General features: G+C 54.6%; 2 protein-coding genes across 12 annotated transcripts in view; both read left to right on the top strand.

Annotated features, from left to right (window-relative positions):
- KLC4 (kinesin light chain 4) overlaps positions 1-2,799 on the top strand; it is a 49,480-nt gene extending 46,681 nt beyond the window's left edge. For 6 of the 7 annotated variants that reach the window (XM_073339847.1, XM_073339851.1, XM_073339846.1 and 3 more), the window contains one exon: positions 744-2,799. In XM_073339847.1, the coding sequence (XP_073195948.1) occupies positions 744-833 (90 nt within the window). In that variant the 3' untranslated portion in view covers positions 834-2,799. The remainder of the gene's footprint in view (positions 1-743) is intronic. The other variant, XM_073339852.1, reaches the window with a different exon arrangement.
- A 1,988-nt stretch (positions 2,800-4,787) lies between these two features.
- LOC140909769 (heme-binding protein 1-like) lies at positions 4,788-20,736 on the top strand. 5 transcript variants are annotated; one of them, XM_073339842.1, is made up of 7 exons: positions 4,872-4,891; positions 7,016-7,349; positions 8,446-8,612; positions 10,767-10,852; positions 15,662-15,788; positions 15,874-16,057; positions 16,279-20,736. In XM_073339842.1, the coding sequence occupies exons 2-7, from the start codon at positions 7,327-7,329 to the stop codon at positions 16,451-16,453; spliced, it is 762 nt and encodes a 253-aa protein (XP_073195943.1). In that variant the 5' UTR covers positions 4,872-4,891; positions 7,016-7,326; the 3' UTR covers positions 16,454-20,736. The 5 variants fall into 5 exon arrangements, with proteins under 5 accessions (XP_073195941.1, XP_073195943.1, XP_073195942.1 ...); XM_073339841.1 differs by lacking the exon at positions 4,872-4,891 and adding an exon at positions 4,898-5,277; XM_073339843.1 differs by lacking the exon at positions 4,872-4,891 and adding an exon at positions 5,318-5,479.
- The last annotated feature ends 5,542 nt before the right edge of the window (positions 20,737-26,278 follow it).

The raw sequence follows: 26,278 nt of genomic DNA, 5'->3' as shown, positions 1-26,278 counted from the left end.
AGACAAGGAGTAAGATGCTAATAAACCAGCACATGCCAGGGCAGCTTGGGCTCACCAACTGAGCAGGGCCAGGGCAGGGGACAATTCAGTGAGTGAATCCGACGCCGGGTTGGATTGTACGATTCCATGGATGGGAGGTTTGCTGCAGAACTGTTTGCCGGAGTCTGAGCGTTCATTAAAAACCAAGCCCGTGTTGTTGGAAGAAACCTTACACATGGCAGAAGCGTGACCCCTGCGTGTGCCTGCCTGGGTCTGCTGGCAGCCTGAAAGAGTAGGTCGGAAAGGGCTGAACTGACTCATTACTGTTGATGGACTCGTGACTCTGGAGCCTAGCGATGCCAGTCACATGTCAACAGTAATGTATTCACTGATGATAACTTTAGCAACCCCCCGCCACTGGTTAATGTGCTAAATCCACACTGCCCCCGTCCCCTCTGAGCCTCTCCACAGGTGCCAAAGCCTCCAGCTTCCCCCAGCAGCTCCTGGGATGTTGTTGTTCATGGTCACTGTGAAGATGAGACGTGATGCCATTGAGATGGGGTTGGGGCATGAGCTAAGCTGACTGGTTACTGCTGCGGGTGTCTGGCTGGGGGAGCTCAGAGGACATGGCCCCTCGAGCTCAGCTCAGAGCAGGGCAGCCAGCGCGTTCCCCTGGGCAGGGCAGGGGACTGAGCGGAAGCTGTCCGGGCATGGGCCTGCATGCCGGGGATGCGGGATCCTGGACAGTGTGGTTTGTTTTTCAGGATTCCCCGGGCCTCCTGGCAGAGAGCAGAGGCTTCAGTGTCAGCAGCGTGGATCTGTCCTCTCACAGCTCCCTGCTCACCTCCAACTGACCCGCCTCCGGGCTCCTCTCTGCACCAACTCCTGGCTCCATCTCAGATGCTCCTGCTGCTTGACTGCACCCTGTGGCTCCGGCACCACCTCTAGGATCGCGCACTGCCTGACACTCCAGCTGCTCCAGGCTCCGAGCCGTGTCCTGCTCCTCCACCGCAGCCGGAGCTCCAGCCCCCCGTCTCAGACCCTGCCCCTGGAAGAGGTGTGCCCTTGCCGAGCCTCCCTCTGCCTGCTGCCTGCCTGGGCCTGGTACTTACCAGGGACTAGCGGCCTTGGCGACAGCACTTAGAGCTTTGGTTGCTCAGCGATGAGCTCCAGCAGCACTTACTTGTGGCTTTGGCTATCGGAGCAGAGGGGTGGAGACTCTCCACTCCCTGGGGCTGGTGCCAGCCCTTCCCCCAGGCAGGGGCTGTGTGTGTGCTCCTCTAAAGCAGACCTGCGGGCTCCTTCTGCAGTGAAGGGCTCACCCCGCCTCTGCACTGCCTTCTCCTTAGTTACCAGCTTCTCCTCGACCTCAGCACCACCCAGTGCCCAGGACTGGGGTTCTTCCGATTCAGCTCCCTGGGAACCAGAGAACGAGGCTGGAAGGGTCATGGCGACCTGGCGACCTTCCCGGGGAGTTCACCTATGTGATTCAGCCCAGGCTTCGAGGGCAGGGGCTGACCCCATTGGGAATGTGTCCCAATCCCTACGCCCCCGTCCTAGGAGGCCAGTTCCTGTTCTGGCTGTGTTGCCTACGTCTGCCTTAGCATGGAGAGAGCCGTGCATGGGCACTGGGGGAGCTGGCAGGGTCATTGTTACCCGTGATTTATCTCTGATTGCGGTACTTTATTTTATGAAATAAAAAATCACCGAAGTGACTGTGGTGAGAGCCTCCAAGCCAGTGAGGAGGGAGGGCTGGCTGCACACCAACACATACAGACAGTGGCTCCAAGCTATAGAGCTCAGTGGCTGAACCAAAAAAAAAAGAGTTTGGGTCAAACAAAAATGTTTGGTTTTTGCGGGATTTTACCTTAAAAAAATAATAGAAGGGGAGTAAAATTTGAAACAAAAAGTTGTTTTGAATCAAAAAATCAAACATTTTGACTGTTTCTGAATTTTTGGATCAAAAATTCGGCGAATTGGACACGAATTTGTGAAATGGTTTGGTCGCTCCGAACATGCATTATTTGGTGAAAAAAGTTTTGTCTGAAAAATGTCGGCCCGCTCCACTCCTAACGCCCGGGCCTGCTAGCCACAAGCTCTCGTGTTTCGTCTGTGCCGAGCCCCAGGTGCTGGAGCCTGACCCCTGACTAGGCCTGCCTGCAGACTCAACCGTGCTGCCAAGGGGAGAGGGAAGACTAGGCCTGCCTGCAGATCCCTTGCGCTCAGCTGCTGTCTGTGTTAAACACTTGGGGGTGAAATGCCTGATGGTCTCTCCAGCTTTCCATCCTGAACTGCCCAGGTGCAGGCTGTAGAGTTACAAAAGAAATTCAGCATGCAATACTGGATCCAACTGGGGGGGTCCATCTAGTCTAGTCGCCTGTCTCTGACGGTGGCAGTTGTGGAATACCCTGCCCCAGGGAAAGTTTCTTCCTAACCCTATTAGTTAGAGGTTGGCTTCTGCCATGAAGCATTAGGGTTTATAGTCCTTCCAAAACTCCAGTGGTTTTCGGTATTTATTATTATAACTCTGCATATTATTGTTATCCAATGAATGCCCGTGCCTTTTATGAGTGCTGCTAAATGGGATTTAATAACATCATGTGACAGTGAGTTCCACGGGCTAATTGTGCATTATGTGAAATTCCTCTTACCAGTTTTGAATTTGCTGTCTTTCAACATCGTTGTCACCTTGTTCTTGTGTTAAGAGAAAAGGTGGATAGAAGCTCCCTATCTCCCCTCTCTGTCTAGTCATTACTGTATGGATTTGGATCATGATCCCTCTTGTCTCTTCTCTAAAGTAAACAATCCCAGTCGTTTCAAGCTGTCTCCATATGCGAGCTTGCCCAGTCCTTGCCCTTTTCTCAACCCCTCTAGTTCTGTAATATCCGGTATGAAATGGAGTGCCCTGTGCCGGTGAAATGTCATAGTCATTTCTGATATGGCATCATGACACTCCAATTTATTCTCCAGCCCGCGCCTTCTGCAGCCAAACAGTGTTTGCTTATTTCAGCAGAGCTGCACATGGAGCAGAGGTCTCCACTGAGTGGCTCACGGTGATGCCTAGGTTTGTTTCCGGAACTGATGCAGTTAATTTAGAACCCAGTAACGTCTGAATAGTTCCAATTATTCCCTTCTGTGTTTATTATTTTGGATTTTTCAACACTGACTTTCATTTCCCATCCTGCTGCCCATTCTCCTCGCTGGATTAGTTCCCTGTGATGCTCCTCACAGTCCTCTCTAGTTCTGACTAACCTCGCTGTGTTGCCAACTCCCCTGATTTTACTAAAAGTCTTACGGTGGTTTTTACAAAGCTCTGACTCCTGGAATCATGGGCGTAGAGGAGCAGCTCAGCTTCCTTTGTTCAAAAGAGGGCTTGGCCCTTGTGGCTGTGGAAAAGCTTGACAACGTGACTGAACGGCTCAAACCTAAAGCTTGAATGTGACCTAAAGGCTCAGAGATCAGAAAGCAAATACAAAGAACCCACATTGGTTACTTGTTTCAAAATGTCATGACTTTTAAGCCGCTCTTGGGCCTGACTCATGAGTTTTGATCATTTGGGGCTGGTGACACTGTCTCAGCCACTCTCATGCTGACATCATTACCCTAATGAGCACCATTGCCATGCTCTAATAAACATGGCCAGGCCAGACTGCCACCAACCCCTTCCGGGGGAGGCTCTCCCCGGGACAGGAGGATGGGGGCGGGACAGGACGATGGGGGGCGGGACAATGGGATGGGGGGCAGGACAGGAGGATGGGGCGGGACAATGGGATGGGGCGGGACAGGAGGATGGGGGCGAGACAGGAGGATGGGGGGCGGGACAGGAGGATGGGGGGGCGGGACAATGGGATGGGGGCGAGACAGGAGGATGGGGGCGGGACAGGAGGATGGGGGGGCGGGACAATGGGATGGGGGCGAGACAGGAGGATGGGGGCGGGACAGGAGGATGGGGGGGCGGGACAATGGGATGGGGGCGGGACAGGAGGATGGGAGGCGGGACAGGAGGATGGGGGGCGGGACAGGAGGATGGGGGGGCGGGACAATGGGATGGGGGCGAGACAGGAGGATGGGGGCGGGACAATGGGATGGGGACGGGACAGAGGATGGGGGGCGGGACAATGGGATGGGGGCGGGACAGGAGGATGGGAGGCGGGACAATGGGATGGGGGCGAGACAGGAGGATGGGGGCGGGACAATGGGATGGGGGCGGGACAGGAGGATGGGGGGCGGGACAATGGGATGGGGGCGGGACAGGAGGATGGGAGGCGGGACAATGGGATGGGGGCAGGACAGGAGGATGGGGCGAGAGAATGGGATGGGGGGCGGGACAGGAGAATGGGGGGCGGGACAATGGGATGGGGGCGGGACAGGAGGATGGGAGGCGGGACAATGGGATGGGGGCAGGACAGGAGGATGGGGCGAGAGAATGGGATGGGGGGCGGGACAGGAGGATGGGGGGCGGGACAATGGGATGGGGGCGGGACAGGAGGATGGGAGGCGGGACAATGGGATGGGGGCAGGACAGGAGGATGGGGCGAGAGAATGGGATGGGGGGCGGGACAGGAGAATGGGGGGCGGGACAATGGGATGGGGGCGGGACAGGAGGATGGGGGCGGGACAGGAGGATGGGGGGCGGGACAATGGGATGGGGGGAGCGCCTCTCGGCTATGGCGCTCCCCCCCACCCGGTGATGGCCCCTCCCACTGCCACATGCTCCGCCCCTCTGGAACGGAGGCCCCCGTACTGATCCCGTCAGGTGTGGGCGGGGCCGGAAGTATCCGCTTCGCTTCCGGGGCACCGCGTCACACGTCCGCCCTCTCGTTATGAGAGTTACGTCAGGACGCAGGAATCGTCCCCGGATTTCCGGGCCGGTGACCTCAGGCCGGAGAAGTTCCGGGTCGGGACGTGCCAGGTAACGGGCCCCCTCCCCCCGGCCAGCGGGGTCCTGCCCGGCCCCGGGGGCCTGGCCTCAGCGCCCCGGACTCCTGGGTTCCGGCCCCCCGCGCTGCCTAGGCGTGAATCCGGAGTCCCCGCAGGGCCGGGCAACGAGCCGGGGCCTCTGCCGACGCCTTGTGGGCTGAGCTCCGCAGAGCGTCCTGGGCTCGCCCAGTCGCTGCCCGGGGCCGCGGCAGCCCAGAGGCTCTCCCCGGAGCCAGCGGTTCCGTGCCCGGGCCGGGCCGGGCCGGTCTCGGGTCATCTCACGCGGCTGGTTGCTGCCGAGGAGTGATTCGGCGCTGTACATGCGCGGGAGGCCTTGGGCTGTTCGGTGACAAGGGCCGGCCTTTAAACCCCCTTGCTGTGAGTTTATTAGGCCAAATGTCTAAATAAGTCGCCGTTTGTTTCGGGATCAGCTGCCCTGAGTCCTCGTCCCAGCTCGCGGAGGGGAGCGGGAGCCAGGAGGTCAAGGCTTACTCCGAGAGCCTCCGCCCGCCGCGCTCTGCCTCCGCGCCCCATCTGTTAAATGGGGCACCAGCCTCCGCCCCACAGGAGAGCGGGGAAGGTAAACCTAATGTTTGTGAACTGCTCGGATGCGTCTGTGCCGGAGAGGCAGTAGATGCCTGTTGGCCGCAACACCTTGCAAGAGCGCCCGCCGCTGGCGAGCGACGTTCCGCCTGGGAACGCGTTCCCGACTGTGAATGGTCCACGCGGTAACAGCTGCCGCATTAGAGCGGGGGTTCTCAGTGGGGGTCGGGACCCGTCAGGGGGTCGGGAGGTTATTGCATGGGAGGGTGGGAGTTGTCAGCCTCCGCCCCAAACCCCGCTTTGCCTCCAGCATTTATAATGGTGTTAAAATATAGTAAAAAAAGTGTTTTTTTAATTTCTAAGGGGGGGTCGCACTCAGGGGCTTGCTATGCGAAAGGGGTCACCAGTACAAAAGTTTGAGAGCCACTGCAATGGAGCAACGTTTATGAGATTGTGACGTGTCATCCTCTGCTTGCTTGCATCAGTTTTTTGTGGCAAAAACAGACAAAATGCCAAGCCATTTCTCACTGAAAGAAAAAGGACAGGTTATCCACAACTGCCAAGCTGTGGGGGCTACTCAAAGCCAAGTTGCAGTCAAGTGGGAGTTGCACAGGTTGCTTGTATGCAGAATGTGGAAGCAGAAGGATAAGCTTTTGGCTAAATATGAAGACGGACAATCAAATAGCTGATGTAAGCGTGGGCATGAAGGAAAAGCCTCTGGTGTCGACTAGCTTCCCTTTATATGGCGCAGGGAGTATAACTAGCTGGACCTGAAATCGAGGAAAAACCCCTTCAGCTTGCTGCTTCACTTGGAGTGAATGATTTTAAGGCAAGTGACGGTCTGTTTACCAGATGGAAGAAATCCTTCAATGTTGCTTACAAAAAAGAGCATGGCGAAAAACACCGGACAAACCAGCATTGGCAGTGTGAAAAATTTCTTCACGTTTTCCCAGCTGACATCTACAATGCTGACTAAACAGGACTTTATTTGAAAGGGCTCTGTGACAGAGGACAACATGTAGGAAAAAAATGAAAAGCTAGGAGGAGGGAAAGCTTTAAAGGATAACTGTGCTCGTCTGTGCCAACATGGATGGGAGTGACAAACGCCTGCTGTTCGTGATCGGAAAGTCAAAATGACCCAGATGCTTCTGAAGGATTTCAGTAAACTTCCCTTCAATTATGTCAGTTCAGCGAATCCTGGATGACAGGTGACATTTTCATCAACTGGTTGAAAAAGTGGGATTATCAGCTTTGCTTGCAGAGCTGTAAAATGTGCCTTTTCCTCGATAACTGCTCTGCACAACCCCAAGGAATGGTTCTCACTAACATTCAGCTCAAATTCTTACTCCCTAAGACTACCTTTTTGATGCAACCTATGGCTCACAGTGCGATTAAGAACATGAAGGGACATTACCAATCAAAAATCGCAAACTGGATTATTGTTGCTCCTGATGTGGACCCCAGCACAGATGTTCAGACAGGCCTGAAAACTGTAAATGTGCTAGATTGTATTCATCTTGTTGCTGAAGCCTGGCAAGATGTAAAGCTGACTAACAATTTCCAATTGTTACAGGAAAGGCAAATTTGTTGTGCCAGTGGAAGGTGTGCGAGATGAGTCTATTGAAGACTTTGGCGACCCCCCTGAACGATGTTCCACTTCCAGTCAACGTGGAAAAAGAGGTAGCTCTTAGTAGCTGCTGGGGATGAGGATTTGCTCACATTCAGAGAGCTACCCAATGAGGAATTACTGCGCACTGCAGCGGCTTCAAGGCCAGAGAAACGAGTTTGTGTTGATGAAACATAATTCAGAGGATAATCAAGAGAGTGAGGACGATTTTGATGAAGTTCCACGTCTGACAGACTCCGAGCTGTTCAAGGCTTTGCATGCACTCTGGCGCTTTTCCCAGGTAGCGGGACTTGGTGACAGGGTCTATGGGACGTTGAGTCCCATCTTCCAAACAAAACCGTGTTTGTTTAATTTGCTTGGCTTCTTCTCCATGTTCTTTCACCTGAAATGAGTGAGTTTGTCCATGCTTAATTAACGTACAGATTGATACTCTCTGTATGAATAGAAAACACTCTGATGTGGAATAATACTTTTAGGTTATTACAGTATTACTGTTATTATTTATTAATTTGCTTAGCAGATGTCCTTATCCAGTGACTTACAACGTGTACAAAGTATTACAGTTAAGGGCGAGTACAAAAAATGTTTACAAGACCAAAAGGCTGTTTGTTGTCATGGCTGATGTTTGATCTTAAAACAAAAATAAAACTTGATGCTTTTATAACATTAACTCCATATTGCTTTCTTGGTACAATATTTAAGGCACCATGGAGAACTGAGCATGTGTTTAAAACATACAGGCGGCGTACTACAGTAATACTGTAGCAGCAGTAATTGTTAGTGTGTACTGTAGCTGTTGTACGTATCAGAAAAAGCAGGTCGCCTTTGGTCAGGCGACACCCCCCATAACAGCACCAGCTGCTTAGGAGCAACATAGCAAAAGCGCACCAATAAATTGCTGCTAACCAGTGTTTACTGTACAAGTATCTCAGCAGATATAAACTCAGGACTTCTGGGTTCTGATCACAGCTCCGGGACTCTTAATAATCCCAAGGGCTGTGTCAATATGGTGACCTTAGTTCACCATCCTCCTGGAGTCCCTACCAGCCAGGAAGTCACTGGCACTGCCTGCACCATTTCTACTCCCCCACCTGAGCCACACCAGTCTCTGCTGACTCTCCTATCTGGTCCTCAGCTTCTCAGGTGACTCTTCTTCGGGGGCTGAATGGAGGGCGTAGGGAGGAGAACCTCTGCCAGGCCCTGCCCCCTCTCTTCACCCCAGAATTGTTTGTATTGGTGTGTACCTCTCCAAACCTGCAACTCCCTCACTTCTAGAGCACACACTGCTGCCCCTTTCCATGCGGTGGGCACCAGCTGTGCCCCCTTGCTCTCAGGTTTGCACTAAACACTGCTTCTTTTCTTTTCTCCCCCTGCAGCAGGAACTGTGGTGTTGGCATGGCTCGCATTACCCTGGAGGACCTCAATGGGTTGGACGATGAGTCCCTTGATGAAGATGAGGAGCCAATGGATGGGGAAGAACAGAACAGGCTGTTCTCTCATTGGGAAACAGTGGCCAGCACCCACCAAGTGACCCTTCCTCAAGGTGAGAGCAAGGCTGAGTTCCTTCCCCACCCCCACAATTAGAAATTCCAACACATTTAGTGCCTCAAAGGGAAGCCTTGGCAGAGGTGGAGCCTTCTCCACCAGCAATTCTGTGTGGCCCATTCCTGGCTGCTTCCCTAGGAGGAGCTGACCCTCCAAGGACAGTGTTCCAAGCCCAGTGGCCCAGAAAATATGAAACTAGCAGTTCCTTTATAGGGCTTAACAATGCTGACAGGGTTTCTATGGCCCGAGAGACTGAGCATGCGTGCAAGGAGCTGAGTCCGGTCCCTGGTTTCAGCGGGTCTAGAACCTGGGGCTCTGGGGGCCTGAAGTCTCGGATACTCCCTTATCACCACCAAGGGAGACAGATGAAGCAGCACCTCACTAATCTTCGCAGGTCAGGCCCCCCAGGAAGTCCTATTGGGAGGCCAAGGCCTGGGTTGCCCATTTGGCTTGCACCCATTATTTCAGCCAGGAAGTGACCCAGGTTGGGTTGTCCAAGCAACTCTTATGAAGCGGGATGTAGGTGGTCTTGGCAAACTGTCAGAGCAGGAGTCCAGCATTGGAATCTGGTCAGAGCTGGAGCCGGTGGTCAGGAGTGAAGGTGGAGGGGCAGGACCCAGAGAAGAGGCATGGGTCAGGCACAGAGCAGCACTAAGGCAGGACCTGGGAGCAGAGCAGGAACAGGGCTGGACGCAGATTGAAGGAGACAGGTAAGGAGTGGGGTCCAAGCAACTGTGTAAACTCCCTCTTGGTGGTGCAGCGGATCCCGTTCCTTGCCTGTCTCTTGCGATTGGCATCCGTCCTGGTCCAGGTTCCTGCCTCGGTCCCTTGCCCGGTCCCAGTTCCTGCCTTACTCTAGCTCCGTTCCTGCTGCTTGTGCCATCTCTGGTCCTGCCCCTACACCTTGCTTCTGACCCTTGGCCTGACTCTGCATTGGTTACGTTGACAGTTGCTGGCTTTCAGGAGCCATCCCACAATGCCCCACACTGACAGTACAATTGCTGCAAGTGCTCCTGGTGAGGACGTACACCACTGACACCAGGAGCAAGGTGTGGACACGCATGAGCACTGTAATTACTGTGGTGGCTCTCTGCCCATGTAAGTTAGGTCGACTTAATTTTGTAGAGTAGACCTGCCCTGAGGGCAAGTCAGAGCTGAGCGTGCAGCATCTCTCCCCCAGCAAGAGCCCCGCAAAGGTACGATTCAGAAATAAGTGACGGAGCCTGTCCAGTAACCCCTCAGCAAACAGATGCTTGGTGCCCAATTGAGAGGGGCCGATGACTGTGGCTCACATACGGAGGGGATGGCAGGGCCAATAGAATGGGAATGCACCCTGCCCACCTGTGCTTTATCAACCTTCCTTCCCGCCAGGTAACTCTCCGCTTGCTGAGCGTGCACCCACTGACCTCTGGCCCTGGCGGTTGAGCTCTGTTTAGTACAGCAGCGTAAACAGCCTTTCTAGGACCTTAGAATAAAGGCAAAGCCAGCTGTCGGACTCTTGATCCGAAACGTGCTTCTGGGCCATGGAACGTGGCCGTGGCCTTCCTAGCACCGGAGAGGGGACCATCTGCTACTGCTGTGGCTGGCTACAGCTGAGCTACGCAGAGCAGCTGTAGCGTGGCCCTGCTGGCCCACGTCTTGCATTACAGTGGCAGATTGTGCTGACTGCTAGGTGCTCTGCGGGCAGACCTGGAGCCAGGATTCCTTCCCCAAAGGGCTGCCAGTCTAAACAGACTGGGGGTGGGCCAGGCCCCAGGAGCAGCTGCCTGAGGTGATGGTGAGCATGCAGCAGGCTAGTCCTGTATGTCGGCGATGGTCATTCCTTCGTGTGGGCCCTTCTCGGGGCCGGGGGAGCCCTAGCAAGCGCCTCTGAGCAGGTGTGTTTTTCAGAAGCACCTGGATCCATCCTCAGGGTTACCCCCGAACGGTACCGGGGGCGAGCAAGCTGCAGCTGCTAAGGGAACAGGCCAGCTTGTTTCCTGGGCTGGGGGTGTGTCCAGTCGCCGCCAGGGTGCAGCATTGACGCACTTCCCAGGACTTGGTATTCGGGCTGCGGGGTCCCTGTTGCTCTGAATTGTGCATTTCTCCCTTCCCCATCCCGCGCTGTGCTCGCCGTGCAGGCCCCTTTTCTCCTGTCTGTTTGGTTTTGCAGAAATGGCGGGTCCCATCATGCAGATGACACAGCACAGCCAGGTGCGTGAGCCGGTGCCCTACGTCACCCTGCTGCAGCATGAGAAGGTGAGGACTCTTCCTCTGGGCGTGGACAGATTTCACACCCACAGCCTGTTTCCTGTGGAAGTGTGTGGGGGTGGAGTCCCCTGCTGGCCATGTGTCTCTGTACAGTGCACAGAGCCCTTTCCCTACACACAGCACGCTGGGGTCCCTGGTCTTGCAAACAACCACAGCCCAGATCCTGTCCCTGCCCTGGTCCTGGGCCCTCCTGCTGCTACCCCTCATCTCCAGCGCAGGGCCCCCAGGATCCATAATGCTCCACCGGTGCTTTGCTTCAATCCAAGCTTGCCTCGCTGCACTGGGGGCTCTCACCCCTGAGCGACGCAGCTATCCCCACCTAAGCGCTGGTGTGGACAGCTCCCGCCCCTCGCAGAGCTGGAGTTACCATGGCGACGGGAGAGCTGTCTTCACAGACACGCTGCAAGTTTGTCATGTAGCCCTGCCCGTCTTGTACCCTAATGATGCCCGGTCACAGAGTGAGAGACGGTTCCTGCTCCGCAGAGCTCCAGGTCTAACGGAAGCCAAGACCTAGCAGAGTGTACGAACAGACAGGAAGAGGGGGAGGGAGATGCTGCGAACAGGGTAACATCTTCCTGTCACCTAGGCTGCTGGGGCGGGACTGGAGGAGCCCAGCTCAGGTAAGGGCACCTTGGCATTCGTTCCCTTGCTTCTGGCCCATTGGGTCACCTGACGTTTTAGCTTCTGCCTCTTCCTGCCCCTCTCTGGTCTATGGGAGGGGTGTGGGGTTCACACGCTCCTGCCGTGTGTCCTGCTGACCCACCAGAGCTCCGGGTAGTGTCTCTCCAGTCCTGCGGAGCCTGGTGTCCCGCTGGCCTGAGTCCCCTGAGCATGGCTGCAGGAATTCTCTTCCTTTCCATGCCCCAGCCCCTGCAGCCTGGCACATGTCGAGGGTCACTTCATTCCTGTTGTTCCTGCCCAAAGAAGGCAGGACCACCCTCCTCCTCCCCCCATCCTCTTATCATTCACTATCATTGTACGGGGAGTGTTGGGCAAGCCACCCAGCCCTGTTCTAGCCCCATTAGGTGCTCACTCTGCTCCCCTCGTCATCAGAGACCCTTCCAGCAACCTGCTAACCTCCAGCATTGCCTCCATGCCTGCCTGGGCTTCTCTTTCCGGCTCCTCCCCTCTGCCCCACTCAGGAGGGTGCTGTGTAGTCTCCAGCAGTCAGTGTAGTTTCTGGGGGCTTTTCTGTGTGGGTTGCTTGCTAGCTTCCTGACTCCCGCGGAGAGCCCTGGCCTTCGGGCCAGCCAGCCTGCCCTCCCTCTCACCAGGGCAGGGCTCTGGAAGGGGAGCAGTGGCCCCTTTGGACTGCTGAGGGCGCAGCAGGCTGGGATCGTGCTCTGTCCTTGGTGCTTCCCTGCCGGTGTCCCGTTCTGCCTGTTGGGCTGGCCTGGTTTGGGGCCCGTCAGCTTTCCCAGCCCTGCAGAGGTGGGAAGGCTGCCTAAGCCCCTGCTGATCAGGGCGGCTTTTTATGCCCAGTTAACTAGGGTATAGTTTGTGTAAGTCTAGCAGCACGTGTGGAGCCCCTAGCCACAGCGGCTCCATGCCTAGCAAATGTGCACCAAGGTCCCCAGATTTGCTGGGGTCGACAAGTCAGTGCCAGGGTTCCGGCACCTTGGAGAACCCCTAGTTAGAGTGGCCGTGTGTTCGACCCAAGGGGCACTGAGGACCCTGTACATCTGGGTCTGCAGAGGCCCCAGCACTGCTGACTGCTTCAGTGTCCTCCCGAGCACCCTCACGTGCCTGAGGTCACTCTTCGGTGGCCTGCCTCAGTTACCCCCTTCAAGGGGCTTCTTAAATAAACTGCAGGCTTTTCTATCCAATAATACCCCTTCAGTGAGGTCTAGACTAGTGACATGACATTGACAAGGAAACAAGTCTTCCACCCTAGCCTTACGCTAGGCACAGCGCCTCCGCCCTGGGCACTGTCTGCTGCTGGAGAAGACACCAGGCCTGGTCTGCCTACTTTGCCTCCTTCCCAACAGAAAACCCCAGCTGGAAGGGTTCTTCTATGAGCCACCCGCCCAAGCTTGCCATCTGGATTCTCTCTTCCCCCTGCTCTTTTCGGGGAATCAGATGATCCTCGCTCACCTGTGCCACCTAGAGTTGGCTGACTCCAGGCCTTTACCTCTGAACAGCGCAAGGCCCCCTCTTCCAGTAGCTCTGCCTCAGTGCCCCTGCCCATAGGCCCATGGGAACCCAGTGGAGGGATCATTTTGAAAGAGTTAACCCTTTCAAGGGTTCCGTTGCCATAAGTGGCACTGTGAGCCCAGAACCCCTATAGCCTGACTGAGTCAGGGGCCATGGGCCTGGCCCTGTTAAGTCTGGAGATCCAAGAGCCAAGGTGATTCTGTGCCCAGTGTAAGTAGCATTAAAGTCTGTCTGAGTCAACCAAGGGCGGTGCCAATGGTCATGCCCCATCAACTGGCAGACGTTGCTCACCAAAGTGGCGCAGTGCCCATCATGAGCAGCACTGGGATCTCTAGGGCAGTGGTGCCCAATGCTGAGGCCGAAGCACGTGGCCTAGAGTGCTCCCCATTCCAGCAGGCACAGTGAGATCCAGCAGCTGATGCTGGAGCCAGACTTCTCTCTTGTCCTCATCTGATGTCCCCGTTCCAGGCCAGCTGCACCGTCGAGCCCTTGCTGATTGCCGAGTGCCCCACACAGCTGACAGACACTGCACTGCCTCCTCGTGCCAGGTGGAATCCTGCCGTTCTCCCACACTTAGTCTAGGCCCAGGGTACCTGCCAGCCTTCCTTGGGGGGCTGTGACCAGTAGGGTTTGTTCCCCACAGCAGGACTGGAGCCTACCCAGGGAAAAGGGCCATCACCCAGTGAGTGTCTGTGTGCAGATCTCCTTACCTCGAGCGTAGTGGGCCTGCCTTATCCATGACACCCCCTCTGCACACTGGGGTTCACTGTGCTCCCCAGCAGCCTCTGCGTGCCTCCCTCCCTTGGTCTGTTCTTTGACCACTCCAAAGCTCTTTGGTTCATCTTGGGTTTTACCCTTGACCAGGATCTGCTCTGCCTGGGTCCTGTTCTGGAAGGTCCATCTGACTCCTGTAGCTCTCTGCGCTCCTGACCTGCTGCAGCTAGCATCTGTTTGAGCCAGGAAGGGGGTACCACTGGTTCTGGCACAGGGTGGGCAGCTTGTCACAGTGCTCAGGCTAGCTGCACCTCTCCCACACACCCCTCCAGGTGTCAGCCGCCCGCCCGCCCTCTGGTCGGGGAAACGTTGGTTTCTCTCTCACAGATGGCACTGACACCCAGCACTGAATCAACGGTGCTCACCTTAGGAGGTCTGACTTGGCTGGGTCCTGCAGGTCCTTCCCTCCGGGCAAGGCCAGTGGGAACTAGCAAGCAGCAGCTCCCCGGAAGCAGAGCACTGCTATGTAGAACGAAAGCACTTCAGAGCAAACTGATCGGAAACATTGAAGCATGTGGCCTGCGGCACTAGTTCTTCCCAGCCCTGCGAGGCACCAGCTCGCCACAGCCTCCCCTCCATGAGGGGTTCTCCTCTTCACTCTCCTCTGGGGTGCGCGTTCCCAGCCTGGCAAGACAAGGTTTGCAGCACCTTGGAGACGAGACCCAGGATCTGTGAAGCTGCCAGCTGCCCCATTGGCTTTCCAGTGTGTGCCTTGGCAGTGTGAGCTGGGAAGCCATTGCCTTGCCTTCTGCTGAATTCAAGCATCGGGGTCTAGTGAACATCCCCTAACCTAGTCCAGGTTAGATCAATGCGTTCGTAGTTCTCAGCAACTCCCCATCTCATGTCCATGCCGTCGGACTAGATGAGGGTTATTGGTTAATACAGAGCAGTCCCTGCAGGAGTCCTCTTCTCATTACATACAGCAGCATTTCTGTCACACCACTGTCCCGGGCTGGGGTTGCCAAGACGCCCTCGGCTGCCCAGGGCTGCCTCCGCACCGGGCAGAGGCTGGGCTTGGCCAGTGGCCTTGTGCTGTTGCTGTGATGCTGAGCCCGGCATCAGGGCCAGGGCATCGAAAGATGGTACCATGCCTGCTGCAGATCCTGTAGCACAGTCATGGCATCTGCCCGGGTCTTGGTGCACCCAGCTTGGGGTGACGGTCAGGCTGTCCCAGCTCCCTGAGAAGGGTGGGGAATAGTCTTTCACTCACCAGAATCCGGGCTGCCAGGGAGCAACTGTGGCCACTGGCAGGAGCAGCAGGCTGGAGCCGTCGCGTCCTTCCCTGGGGATAAAGCACCAGTCACCTGGGCTAGGTTTGTAGCCAGGCTGCAGCGCAGGTGAGACCTGCCAGCTACCCAGCTGTGTTGGCATTGACTGGGCTGTACTAGTGCCCTTTGTCAGCGTCCTGCAGGGCACCATAAGACAGAGTAGAGACCTGTGAGCTGTGTGAGCCCAAGACTCCGGTCCACGGCAGGCAGCGTCACGCTGGAGGGGATGCTGCCTGCGTGGCTCAGATCAGCCTGTCCCTGGAGTAACGTTTACAACCCAGAGGACTCTGGATTACCCCGCAGCCTGACCCCTTACAAGCCCCATGTCCTCCAGCAGTGGGACTCCTCAGTTTTAAGGCCCATGCTCCTGGGTGTGCCATCCCGTTGCTTGCATTTGGCCACACACGGCTGGGATGTGTCCCCCTTTCTTTCTGCCAACAGCGCTAGTGGCCAGGGCCCACGGCCCAGAGGAGCTTTCTTTCCCCGCCTGGTGACTGGCAGTAGGGGGTGGGCAGTGACCATGTGATGGGGTGTTGTCATCAGCAGGCAGCCTCCTGCCCTGTTCTTGGCTCTGACTGACTGGTCTCCCTGCCTGTCTCAGTGCGAGGAGCGGCTGTACCCAGCGGGGAAGTGGGCCTGCGTCACCAAGGGGGAGCCGATGTACGAACAGAGCATCTCCATGGGCTTCATGAAACTCATGCGCTACATCTGCAAGGAGAACTCCACAGGTGCGTGCTGGAAGGTGAGGGGCGGGGGGCTGGCTCCACCCCTCGGGCGCCCTCTCACTGCCGGCCTCTGCCTGCCTCCCTGCAGGCCGCTACCTGGGCATGACGGTGCCTGTGGTGAACGAGATCCGCCTGAGCGAGGAGGGCACCGAGTTGCTGCGGGACGTCACCACTACCTATTACCTCCCAGGGGAGTTCCAGCCCGACCCCCCTCTCCCCACAGACCCTGACATCCGCATCGTGGAGAGACAGCCGCTCCGCGTCCTGACCAGGTGAGCCCCACCCCTGCCATTGCTGCAGGCTGCGGGAGGGGGAGAGGAAAGTTTTCTGAGCCCAGCGGGGGAAGGAGCTGAACGGTGTGGGCGGAGGAAACGTCTCTGAGGGAGAGGAGGAGAAGGGTGGGAGGATTGGGGCGTGCTGGGGGTGGGGCTGGCATGGGGGAGATTGCCAGGTGACTGGTCTCCTGTGGCTGTGGCCGCTCCCTTTGTTCCAGGGTGTTCTACGGGGTGACGACAGAGGAGACAATCCTCCGGGAGATCCACCTTCTCTGGGAGCTGCTGGGCTCCACAGACACCGTGCTGCGGGAAAACTACATGGTGGCTGCCTATGAGAACCCCAGCGTCCCTCAGCGGCGCAATGAGATCTGGTTCATCCGGCGAGCAGAATGAGTGCAGCGCAGCCCCACGCTGGACGCCGGGCCGGGCCGGGCCCCGCTTTCGATGGCAGTTCTGACAGAAGGAGATGAATGCACAGCCTGACGCACGGGTCGCCGTAGAAGGGTACCACTGCCCTGGGCCCGAAGAGGAGACCTGCTCTGCACCCAGCCCCGGGAAAACTAGCATGTGCCAGATGGCTGGCCAGGGCCCAGCCCACGCCTGCAGGGGGCAGTGTGGCATCGAGCACTGAGAGCAGCGGGTGTCTGAGTGGGCCCTGCGTGCCCCAGGCGGGAGTGTGGCTGGGCACATGGGGGCTGGCTGGCCAGGCTGGGTGCTTACGCTTGTTGGTGCCAGGGTGCAGGTCTGGGCTCAAGGTGTCAGTCCTGACTTGAGTTTGCAGTGCTGGGCCTGGCATCACGGCCTATGCATGTGGCTGTGGTTGAAAGATCCCTTGGGCGATGGCTGGGGTGGCACTTCCTGGGGCTCTGTCTTCAGTCCCTCCGTGGCACGGAGTATTCCTCCGTGTCCTGCCTGCTGAGCCCGTTCGCCAGCAGCAGGGAGGGTCTGTCCTGCAGCCAGTGGTCGGAGCCTTGGGTCGGGGGGCCTTGCCCTGCTCTGAGCGGGGCTGTGTGTATGCATGCCCAGGAATAGACTGGTGGTGCCTGCAAGCAAAGCTGGGATCCTGTAGGACTCTCCTTCATATCTGCCCAGTCGTGTGCCTGCTGCAGGCAGCCCCTTCCTGTTGGTCAGCGCCAGCCCTGCCGCACCTGCAGCCCCCAGGTGTTAGTCCAGCCCTCTGCCCTGGGCTGAGCAGAGGGGCAGCAGCTGGGTCGCTGTGTGTTGTGTTGTGCATTGATTGGTTGGTTTCACACTCATGCGTGCTGCTGGGGGAGGCTGGCAGCATGAACCTGAAATAAATCCAGCTCAAACCACTGTGTGTGGCAGCTGATTGGCTGGGGGTGGCCACGCTGTGCCCAGAGAAGGGCTGGAGCAGCTGAGGGGGACCCCCAAGGGGGCAGCTGGCAGCTCCCCGGGGGCACTGTAGCCTGCCTGCTCAGATCAAGCGGGAGTATCGTCCAGCTGCACCCCGCTCCCCAGTAATCGCCTGCAGGGGGTGCCTCCCCTTTGAAACAGCGGTTGGGGGCAGGGCGGCTGTGCTGCTTCCTCGTGGCCGCTGCACCCGAGGCCGGGCTTCGTGGCGCTGTTAGCTGTGCCCTGTATGGGTTGTGCCCCGCTGGAGCCAGCTGCTGGTACTGGCACCAGCATGGGCTTGCTCCTGAGGGCAGGGAGTCACCGCTGTGACTGCTAAGAATGGGCCTGGCTGGTCCCACCAGATTCAGAGACCTCCTGGACTATGGCTGGAGGGACTGGGTGGACCCCACAGCCTTCAGCCAGTGTGTGGGGCTGTCCGGCCCATGTGTCCCCTGCCCTGTGTGCCAACAGGTGGGGGTAGCCTGGGCTCTTGCTTGCATTGAGCAGGCTTGGTGGGAGGGTGCCTGCTGCCTGCTCCTCACCCTTGGCTCTTTGCAACTCGTCATGGGGTCCCTGCCCCAGGAGCCTCCCCGACCAACCTGGACACCACCTGAGCTGGCCACGTGACATCCAGGTGTACGGCAAATGCAGCAGGGGTTGGGGGAGTCAAAATCGGAACTTACTGACAGGATGAGTTGGCTGAATGCAGCAGAAGGGCTAGACGCAGGGGCAGCCAGCCAGCCAGCGCCCCACGGCACACGGGGGGCCCAGACAGGACGTGAGGAGCTCAGTCTGGGTGGCTAACCAGAGAGGGTTAAGGGTGACTTGGTCACAGTCTGTTGGTACCTGCATTGGGACCAGAGCTTTGAGGAGGGTTGATGCGAGGCCCATTCAGACTAGAACTAGGGTGCAGATGTTTGACAGCAGGGAAGACCGTGGTGGGAGAGTCACCATCACTGGGAATATTTAAGTCCGCCTGGGCTGTTTTTCTAAAGCTCTGCTCTAGCTCAGGCAGGAATTCAGCTAGGGAAGGCCGATGGCCTGGACTGGGCACTGGCTAACCCCAGTGGGCCCGTCTGGCCCTGCGATCTGTGAGCACGAGCCAGAGCCAATGGGGAGAATCGCGTGGGATGGAGCCTCCCTGCTCCCAGGGCGCTGGAAGGGGGCCACAGATCATGCTAGGCAGAGCTCGGCAAGCACATGGTCAGTCTGTCGGGCTGGCCTGACTTCTCTCCCTGCAGCTGTTAGCTGTCCATGCGTCACGCCGAGGGCTCTCAGGGCCAGTCTGCCGGCGTTCTGCTGTACGCTGGCTTGGGTGTACTATGTGCAGAGACTCTCCCTCTCTCGGTTGCCAAGTCAAGCACTCAGAAGTTAGGACATGCCAGTATTAAGTTACCTGCGCACCCTCAACACGGCCCCTCTGGGCACCTGCATTATGACCATCTGTACATGCTCGTGTGCTGCCTTTTCCCCAGGGCCTGGTCTCTGCCAGCGCGCAGGATGGGTGGCGCTCACCTAATGAGCAGCGAGTCTCATGGTGCAGCGTGTGACCCCAGCCACTGCTCGACCCCTCCGCTGAAGCCAGAATGATTAATTTCCTGATGAGCCTTTCTAGGATGCTCATCACTGAAAAAAATAAATTCCCTTATGTGGAATCGGACTGACCTGCCATGGGTGAGCAGCAGGGCTGGACCCTTCAGATCCACCCCACTGACCTCAGCAACTTGAGCTAACAGTCACTGCTAGCAGTAGTAGGCTGTCATCCTCCATGTGGACCAGCACTAGTGGGGGATTAGACCACTTTTGCTGGTAGCTTTCACAGCTATTTGCTGACAGCAGAGGACTGGTGAGACTCCCAGATGTTCAGTTCCAGGCTGTGGAGGGGGAGTGGTCTGTGCATAGCTTCTTGTACCTGTTCCCCCCACCCTTGCCCCAAAGCCTGGCTCCTGCCCCATCTCCTTCCTGCTCTTTCTTCCCCACCCTTCATTCACTGGCCTAGCCCCATTCTCCTGGCCCAGATGGTCCTAGTCTCCCTCTCCAGGCTTGCTGGCCATTTCCCAATGACCCCCTGTAAGAGGCTGGCTCACCCCACAGGCTGGAGGGCTGGGAATAGACTGCTGGGATTACAGACGAAGGTAGCCTGGGTTGAATCAGGGACTGCCCTACAGCAGGTGGCTGCGATGGAGGGGGAGCTGGGGCAGGTGAGGAATGGCTCTTGCAGGGCAGACCCTGGAATCAGGTGAGCTGTCCCAGGACAAGCAGGGGCGAGACTAGGAAGGCCCAGGAGGGGGAAAAGAAACCATGTGCGGATTTAGGAACTGATACTGACTGGTATTTTGAGGGTTAGTGGCAGTGTGGCTTGTATTACTAAACCCATGCCCCAAGGAGGAGTATTTTTGACCAAGAAAAAATCCTGAATGAAGTTTTATTTTAATGCTCCAAGAGGGGAAACTGAGGCAGGCTACTTGGACCATAATCCTAGGCCATGAGGTGGGCATGGGAGGTGGGTGGCCTACTAAACCCACCCTCGCAGTCTCTCCCCCTCTCCACATCTAGTTCCAATGTCCTTGTGCGGCCAGTCACCGTCCCCCGTCCCGCTCTTTGCCTGCCCCCACGCTGGTTCCCAACCCTAGTATCCAGCCCCGGGATCCTCCTCCAATCTCAGTCTCCCTCCACCACCTCCCAGCCTCTTTGCCCAGCCAGTCCCAGTTCTCCTGCACCCCAGCTTCTTGTCAGATCTCTCTCCTTACCCGAGACCTCGCCGCTGGTTTCTAGTCCCAGGCTCCTTGTACAGTCAAGTCTCCCCCCACGGCTCCCTATCTGATCTCCGTATCAACTCCCAGTATTCCTCCCACCCTCACCCCGTTTTCCTCATGGGTTCCCAGTCTCCTCGCTCAGCCTCCCCCACCTCCCCTCCCAGTCTCCCTCCTTCCCCTCTCCTGGTCTGGCTAGTGTCCCCTCTGCATTGGAATCAGGTGCCTTCCTGCTCCCCACGACCTGGGTGCCAGCAGGGGACGGCACTGAGTGCGCAGGAGAGACCGGCTCGCTGCTCTCAGATCCTGGCCCCCTCCAGCCCAGAGCAGCCACTGCAGGGACACTCCTGCTGAGTGGCCCATAGCCATGGGTAGAGCCAGGGCCAGCTCTAGGTTTTTTGCCGCCCCAAGCAAAAAAAATGTTGGACCCTCCCTCCTTTTTTTGGCTTTTATACAGGTTCGCACTTTGCAATGGCTTTTGGTTGGTTTGGTTTGTTTTGACTGTTTAAAATTAAAAAAAAAATGAAAACAGAGAATTTGTAGTGAGTGAAATAAAGCAATTTCCTACGAGTGTACTCATTTAATTTTAACAAAATTACAAAGAATTTGGGTTCAACGACATGCTAATGAAAAACATTACTGTCTTCCGATGTGCCCGGTTTTGCATGTATTTATAGGACCTGAATTTTTCTGGTTTTCATACTTGTGTCATCTTAATAATTCAGTGAAATCTAAATTGTTTGCAGTGGTACTCTCAATGGAAAGGAATGCGAGTCTGACAAACAATTCTGAGACAGGGTGGACCTCAAATAATGGTTTAGTCAGTTCAGTTCTGAGAAACTGCTCTCGCCAGAAGCCACTGATACGGGTCACGGTAAAAGAACGCGTAACGCTAGAGCTGTGTTTGGAGTGAAAAAATCATTTCTTGCTATAAATTCTAATACTTTTCAAGGAGAAGTTTTAGGACTTATGAGCCCAGGTAAAGCTATTAATTCTTCATACAGTTCTACTCCGTCAATGGCAGCAGCGTTATCAGCACTGAGCGCTAAATGCAGGTCTTGGCAGTGCTTCAGGAGGCCGTCGTTGGGAACCTGCTTTTTAATATTTCCAATATCATACAGGAAATTCAAAAGTTTCACAGTGACCATGCAACTGATAAAATCTGTCTTCAATGGAAGTTCTAGCTCCATCCAAAACCAAAAAACTACATCTTTGGTCTGTGAATACAATAACCACGATCGATTAATTTGTTCCCCATTTTTCATTTTTTTCTTCGTACTGGATGGCATAAATCAACTATTCGACTCATTAAATGGATATTCAAATGTAGGATCTAGTTTTGAAGGACTTTTTTTCACAATAATCTTTAGTATTGCGTCAGTAATTACTGTCGGCCATGTACTTGGATCCGATCCTATGTCAGTGTCTCCACCTTCCAATAATTGTTCTTCAGTTTTAGATTTGGATAACAGTTCTTCGTTTCTGGACTCTTCAGCTGAAGAAGTAAATCTTTGGATGGATTGTGATTGTTCGTCTTTATCAGTTAGCGAAGATAATCTTTGGTCAGATTGTTGTTCATCTTTATCAGTTGATAAAGATAATCTTTGGTTTGATTGGTCTTCATCAGCTGATGAATAATCACTTTCAATGCATTGCTTAGAGCTTTCTCCTTGATTGTCGACTTTTAAAAAATACTTATGAAGTACGAGAGAGTTTTTCTAATTCTTTTTGCCATTTCTCTCTTTGTTGCCGGTAGGCAGCACCGGAAAGTCGTTTTCAGTTTTGTCCCCGCATTTTTGCCCTATAACCACTGGCAACCAACGCAACTCGGAAATTGGCGCAAATGGCGCTGATAGGGCGGCACAGTACACACAAGTAATCGTGATTCCTGATTGAATTAATCAATAACCGTTAACGTTTACACATTTACACATGTTCACACTGAGTGACCGTCACAGCGTGACATGATATTTTCCACGTCACGCTCCTATCGCACTACTGGAGATTTTTTTGATCTTCACGTATTATTTTTTTTTGTACATTGGTGGATTTTTCTGGGGAAAAAAAGGGTGTCCAGAATGCTGCCCCTGGAAATGTACCGCCCCAAGCCCGTGCTTGCTTTGCTGGTGCCTAGAGCTGGTCCTGGGTAAAGCATGGCTGGGAGCTGGGGCATGTGCTGTCTGGGCAGCACTAGGAGCTGCGAGGGGATGGAGCATGCTCAGTGGTGACAGAATCCTTGGGGAGTTTAGCTGCTAAACTCAAGCAAGTTCCTAAGGAGCATGTGTGAACTGGGCTGGTTCGAAGTTTTTTCATAAGGATGGCAAAAGCCTCTTCCCCCCTTCCCTCCAACTTTCAATCCCTGCTCCAAAGCAGAGGGGCACTACAGGTGGTCAAAAAGGCCACCATACGTTTTTAATATGGGCAAAACAAGGTGTTTTTCCCCTTCGCCTCATGCGTGGTAATGCCTGAACTGTTTTGGCTCGTTTGCCAAAAAGACAAATCTTAGCAGGAGGCAGGGACCCAGCGTGGAAAGTTCATCCCAAGTAGTTACCCAGCAATGTGATCAGCACCTGGAAAGAGGGGCTTAGACTGGGAAGGGGTGGGCAGTCCTGTCTGTAAGGAATATTTCAGAGGGGAGCTCAGGACCCCATTCTGCTGGGCAGAGTACATACACGTAGTAAGAGAAAGAGCTTTCAGCCTATTGGATGAGGGGTGGGAGGGGAAACTGAGGCACATGCTGGGGAAGTGACTTGGCCACGGTCCCACAGCAGGCCTGTGCAGAGCTGGGCTCAGAACGCAGGTCTCCTGAGTCCCAGCCCAGTGCGCTCTACCCCGGGTGATGCTGCCTCTCCTGAGCCCTGCCCTTTCCCTGGGCGAGAGGCACTCCTATGGCTCTCATCCATGGAGGAGCCTGGGTTTGTTTTTCCAGCTGTCTGAAGGGCTGAGCCTACCAAAGCTGCTCTGAACCCAAGTCTTTGTTGGGGCCTCAGGCGCAGTGCTGGGTGTGGGGAGAGGGTTTGAGCTCTCGCCAGCTTTGCTCTCAAAGGACTAGTCCTTATTTGAACCTTCCCTCGATGGGGGTGAGGAAGGACGGTCCCTGACCTGTTTTCTAGCAGTCGCTACACCCGGCAGAGCCAGCTGCTGTGTACTGCATGGGCAACGTGTGAGCTTGGGTCCTGACCCCGTCTGGTTACAAGTGCCTGATATCATTCTGAACGGCTCTCCCTTCTGCCGGGGTGCTAGGGGGACTTGGCTCCCTACCCTGGGTTGCATGGCCAGCATGTAGAAATGGACCCTGCCCCAGTAAGTGCCCTGGCGCTCGCTGTGGTTCTTTGGTCCAGGGCTTTCCAAGGTGCCGCCCTCCTCACGGCCATGTCCTGTTTGAACTGTATTTCAATTGGGCAGTGCAGAAATAGAGAGAAAATGGGGTTTTACTCTTCAAAACTCAAACACTGTAAAATGCAGAGTTAAGGTGACGCTTCCCACCCCACCACCTTGACTTGGTCGCTCTGGTCCCTACCCTCAGGTGTCCCTTGGGGGCTGGCAGGACCTTACCCCTCCCTCAGCCTCGTTGCCCTGGGTGTTCTGTGACAAGCAGCAGCAAGCCCTGCATAGAGCACAGCAAGGGGCTGGTGGGCTGTGTGGACAGGGTGTGGAGCTGGAGCTGTGCTGGGCACAGAGAGGATGGCAGGTCTGGTTGGGGTGGGCTAGGTGCTGTGATGTTCCTATTGCCATCCCCACAGGGGCAGAGTTAAGGGGGTGTGGTTGTGTTGTGCAGAGAGAGGGTTGAGAAGTTGCCCTTTTCCCGGCCCAGCGCTCCCCCATCAGGGTAGAACTCAGGGAACACAGCTACTGTGTCTGATATTGGTATTAGATTCATAGACTTTAAGTCCAGAAGGGACCATCATGATCATCTCGTCTGACCTGCACATTACAGGCCACCGACCCTCACCTGCCCGCTCCTGTAATAGACCCCTAACCTCTGGCTGAGTTACTGAAGTCCTCAAATCATGATTTAAATTCACGTTACAGAGAATCCTCCATTTACACAGCTCCCCTTGGAAGACTGTTCCAGAACTTCACTCCTCTGATAGTTAGAAACCTTCACCTAATTTCAAGCCTAAACTTGTTGATGGCCAGTTTATAGCCCCTTGGTTTTGTGTCCACATTTGCCCTTAAGTTAAATAACTCCTCTCCCTCCCTCGCGTTTATCCCTCTGATGTATTTATAGAGAGCAATCGTATCTCCCCTTGGCCTTCGTTTGGTTACAGTAAACAAGCCAAGCTCTTTGAGTCTCCTCTTATAAGGTTAGTTTTCCATTCCTTGATCATCCTAGTAGCCCTTCTCTGCACCTGTTCCAGTTTGAATTTGTCTTTCTTAAACCTGGGAGACCAGAATTGCACAGAGTATTCCAGATGAGGTCTCACCTTGTACAGTGGTACTAACAATTCCCTGTCTCTACTGGAAATATCTCGCCTGACGCATCCTAGGCCTGCATTAGCCTTTTCCACGGCTGCATCACACTGGCAGCTCAGTCATCCTGTGATCAACCCATACACCCAGGTCTTTCTTCTCTGTCACTTCCAGCCGATATGTCCCCAGCTTGTAACAAAAATTCTTGTTGTTAGTCCCTAAGTGCATGACCTTGGACTCTGCACTATTAAATTTCATCCCATTTCTATTACTCCAGTTTTAAAGGTCTTTCAGATCTTTTTGTATGGTATTTCCATCCTCCTCCACATGGGCCATACCTCCCACTTTGTGTCATCTGCAGATTTTTATTAGCGCACTCCCACTTTTTGTGCCAAGGTCATTCATGAAGATATTAAATAAGATTGGTCCCAAGACAGGTCCCTGAGGAACTCCTCTAGTAACCTCCCTCCAGCCTGACAGTTCACCTTTCAGTATGATCATTGTAATCTCCCTTTAACTGGTTCCTTATCTTTTCAATGCTCATATTAATCCCCATCTTCTCTAATGTAACTAATAATTTCCTGTGTGGAACTGTATCCATTGCCTTACTGAAATCCAGGTGGATTAGATCTATTGCATTTCCTTTGTCTAAAAAATCAGTTATCTGCTCAAAGAAAGAGATCAGGTTGGTCAGGCATGATCTACCCTTTGTAAAACCATATTGTGTTTTATTCCGGTTATTATTTACCACTATGACCTTAACTACCTTCTCTTTCAAAATTTGTTCCAAGACATTGCATGCAATTGAGGTCAAACTAACAGGCCTGCAGTTTGGCCCACTACTAGATGGAAATGGTAGAATCATCCAGGATAAGGCAGCAGAGGTGTTCAATAAATATTTCTGTTCTGTATCTGGGAAAAATATGATGTAGACATATCATATGATAATGCTCTTTCTGTTCCACTAGTATCTCAGGAGGTTGTTAAACAGCAGCTATACAGTTAGACATTTTCAAATCAGCAGGTCCAGACAACTTGCATCAAAGAGTTTTAAAGGAGCTGGCTGAGGAGCTTGCTAGACTGTTATTGTTGTTTTGGAACACTAAGGAAGATTCAGAACACTGGAAGAAAGCTAACACGTGGCATTATTTAAAATGGGATTACATTGATCCTGGGCAAGATAATGGAGCGGCTGATAGGGGACTTGATTAATAAAGAATTAAAGGAGCGTAAGATAACTCATGCCAATCAACTGGGGTTTATGGAAAGTAGATCCTGTCAAACTAACTGGATATCTTTTTTGATGAGATTCCAAGCTTGGTTGATAAAGGTAATAGTGTTGATGTAAGCTAGTTAGACTTCTGTAAGGCATTTGACTTGCTGCCGCATGACATTTTGATTGAAACAACTAGAAAGATATACAATTAACAGAGAACACATTAAATGGATTAAAAACTGGCTAACTGGTAGGTTGCAAAATGTAACTGTAAATGGGGAATCATCAGTGAATGGGTCTGTTTCTAGTGGGGTCCTGCAGGGATCGGTTCTTGGCCCTGTGTTATTTAACAATACTATCAATGACTTGGAAGAAAACAAAAATCACCACAGAGGAAGTTTGTAGATGGCCCAAAACTTGGGGCAGTGCTAAAGAATGAAGAGGACAGGTCACGGATTCAGAGTGAACTGGATCACTTGGTAA

The sequence above is a fragment of the Lepidochelys kempii genome, chromosome 3 (assembly GCF_965140265.1).
Source record: "Lepidochelys kempii isolate rLepKem1 chromosome 3, rLepKem1.hap2, whole genome shotgun sequence".
Classification (NCBI taxonomy): domain Eukaryota; kingdom Metazoa; phylum Chordata; order Testudines; family Cheloniidae; genus Lepidochelys; species Lepidochelys kempii.
This window is presented reverse-complemented; position numbering and strand designations above follow the sequence as displayed.

Coding starts and splice junctions, on each gene's coding strand:
- LOC140909769 (XM_073339840.1), top strand. CDS start 4,803: ATGAGAGTTACGTCAGGACGCAGGAATCGTCCCCGGATTTCCGGGCCG. Junction 4,892..8,445: donor TCCGGGTCGGGACGTGCCAG/GTAACGGGCCCC, acceptor CTCCCCCTGCAG/CAGGAACTGTGGTGTTGGCA. Junction 10,853..15,661: donor CCCTGCTGCAGCATGAGAAG/GTGAGGACTCTT, acceptor TGCCTGTCTCAG/TGCGAGGAGCGGCTGTACCC.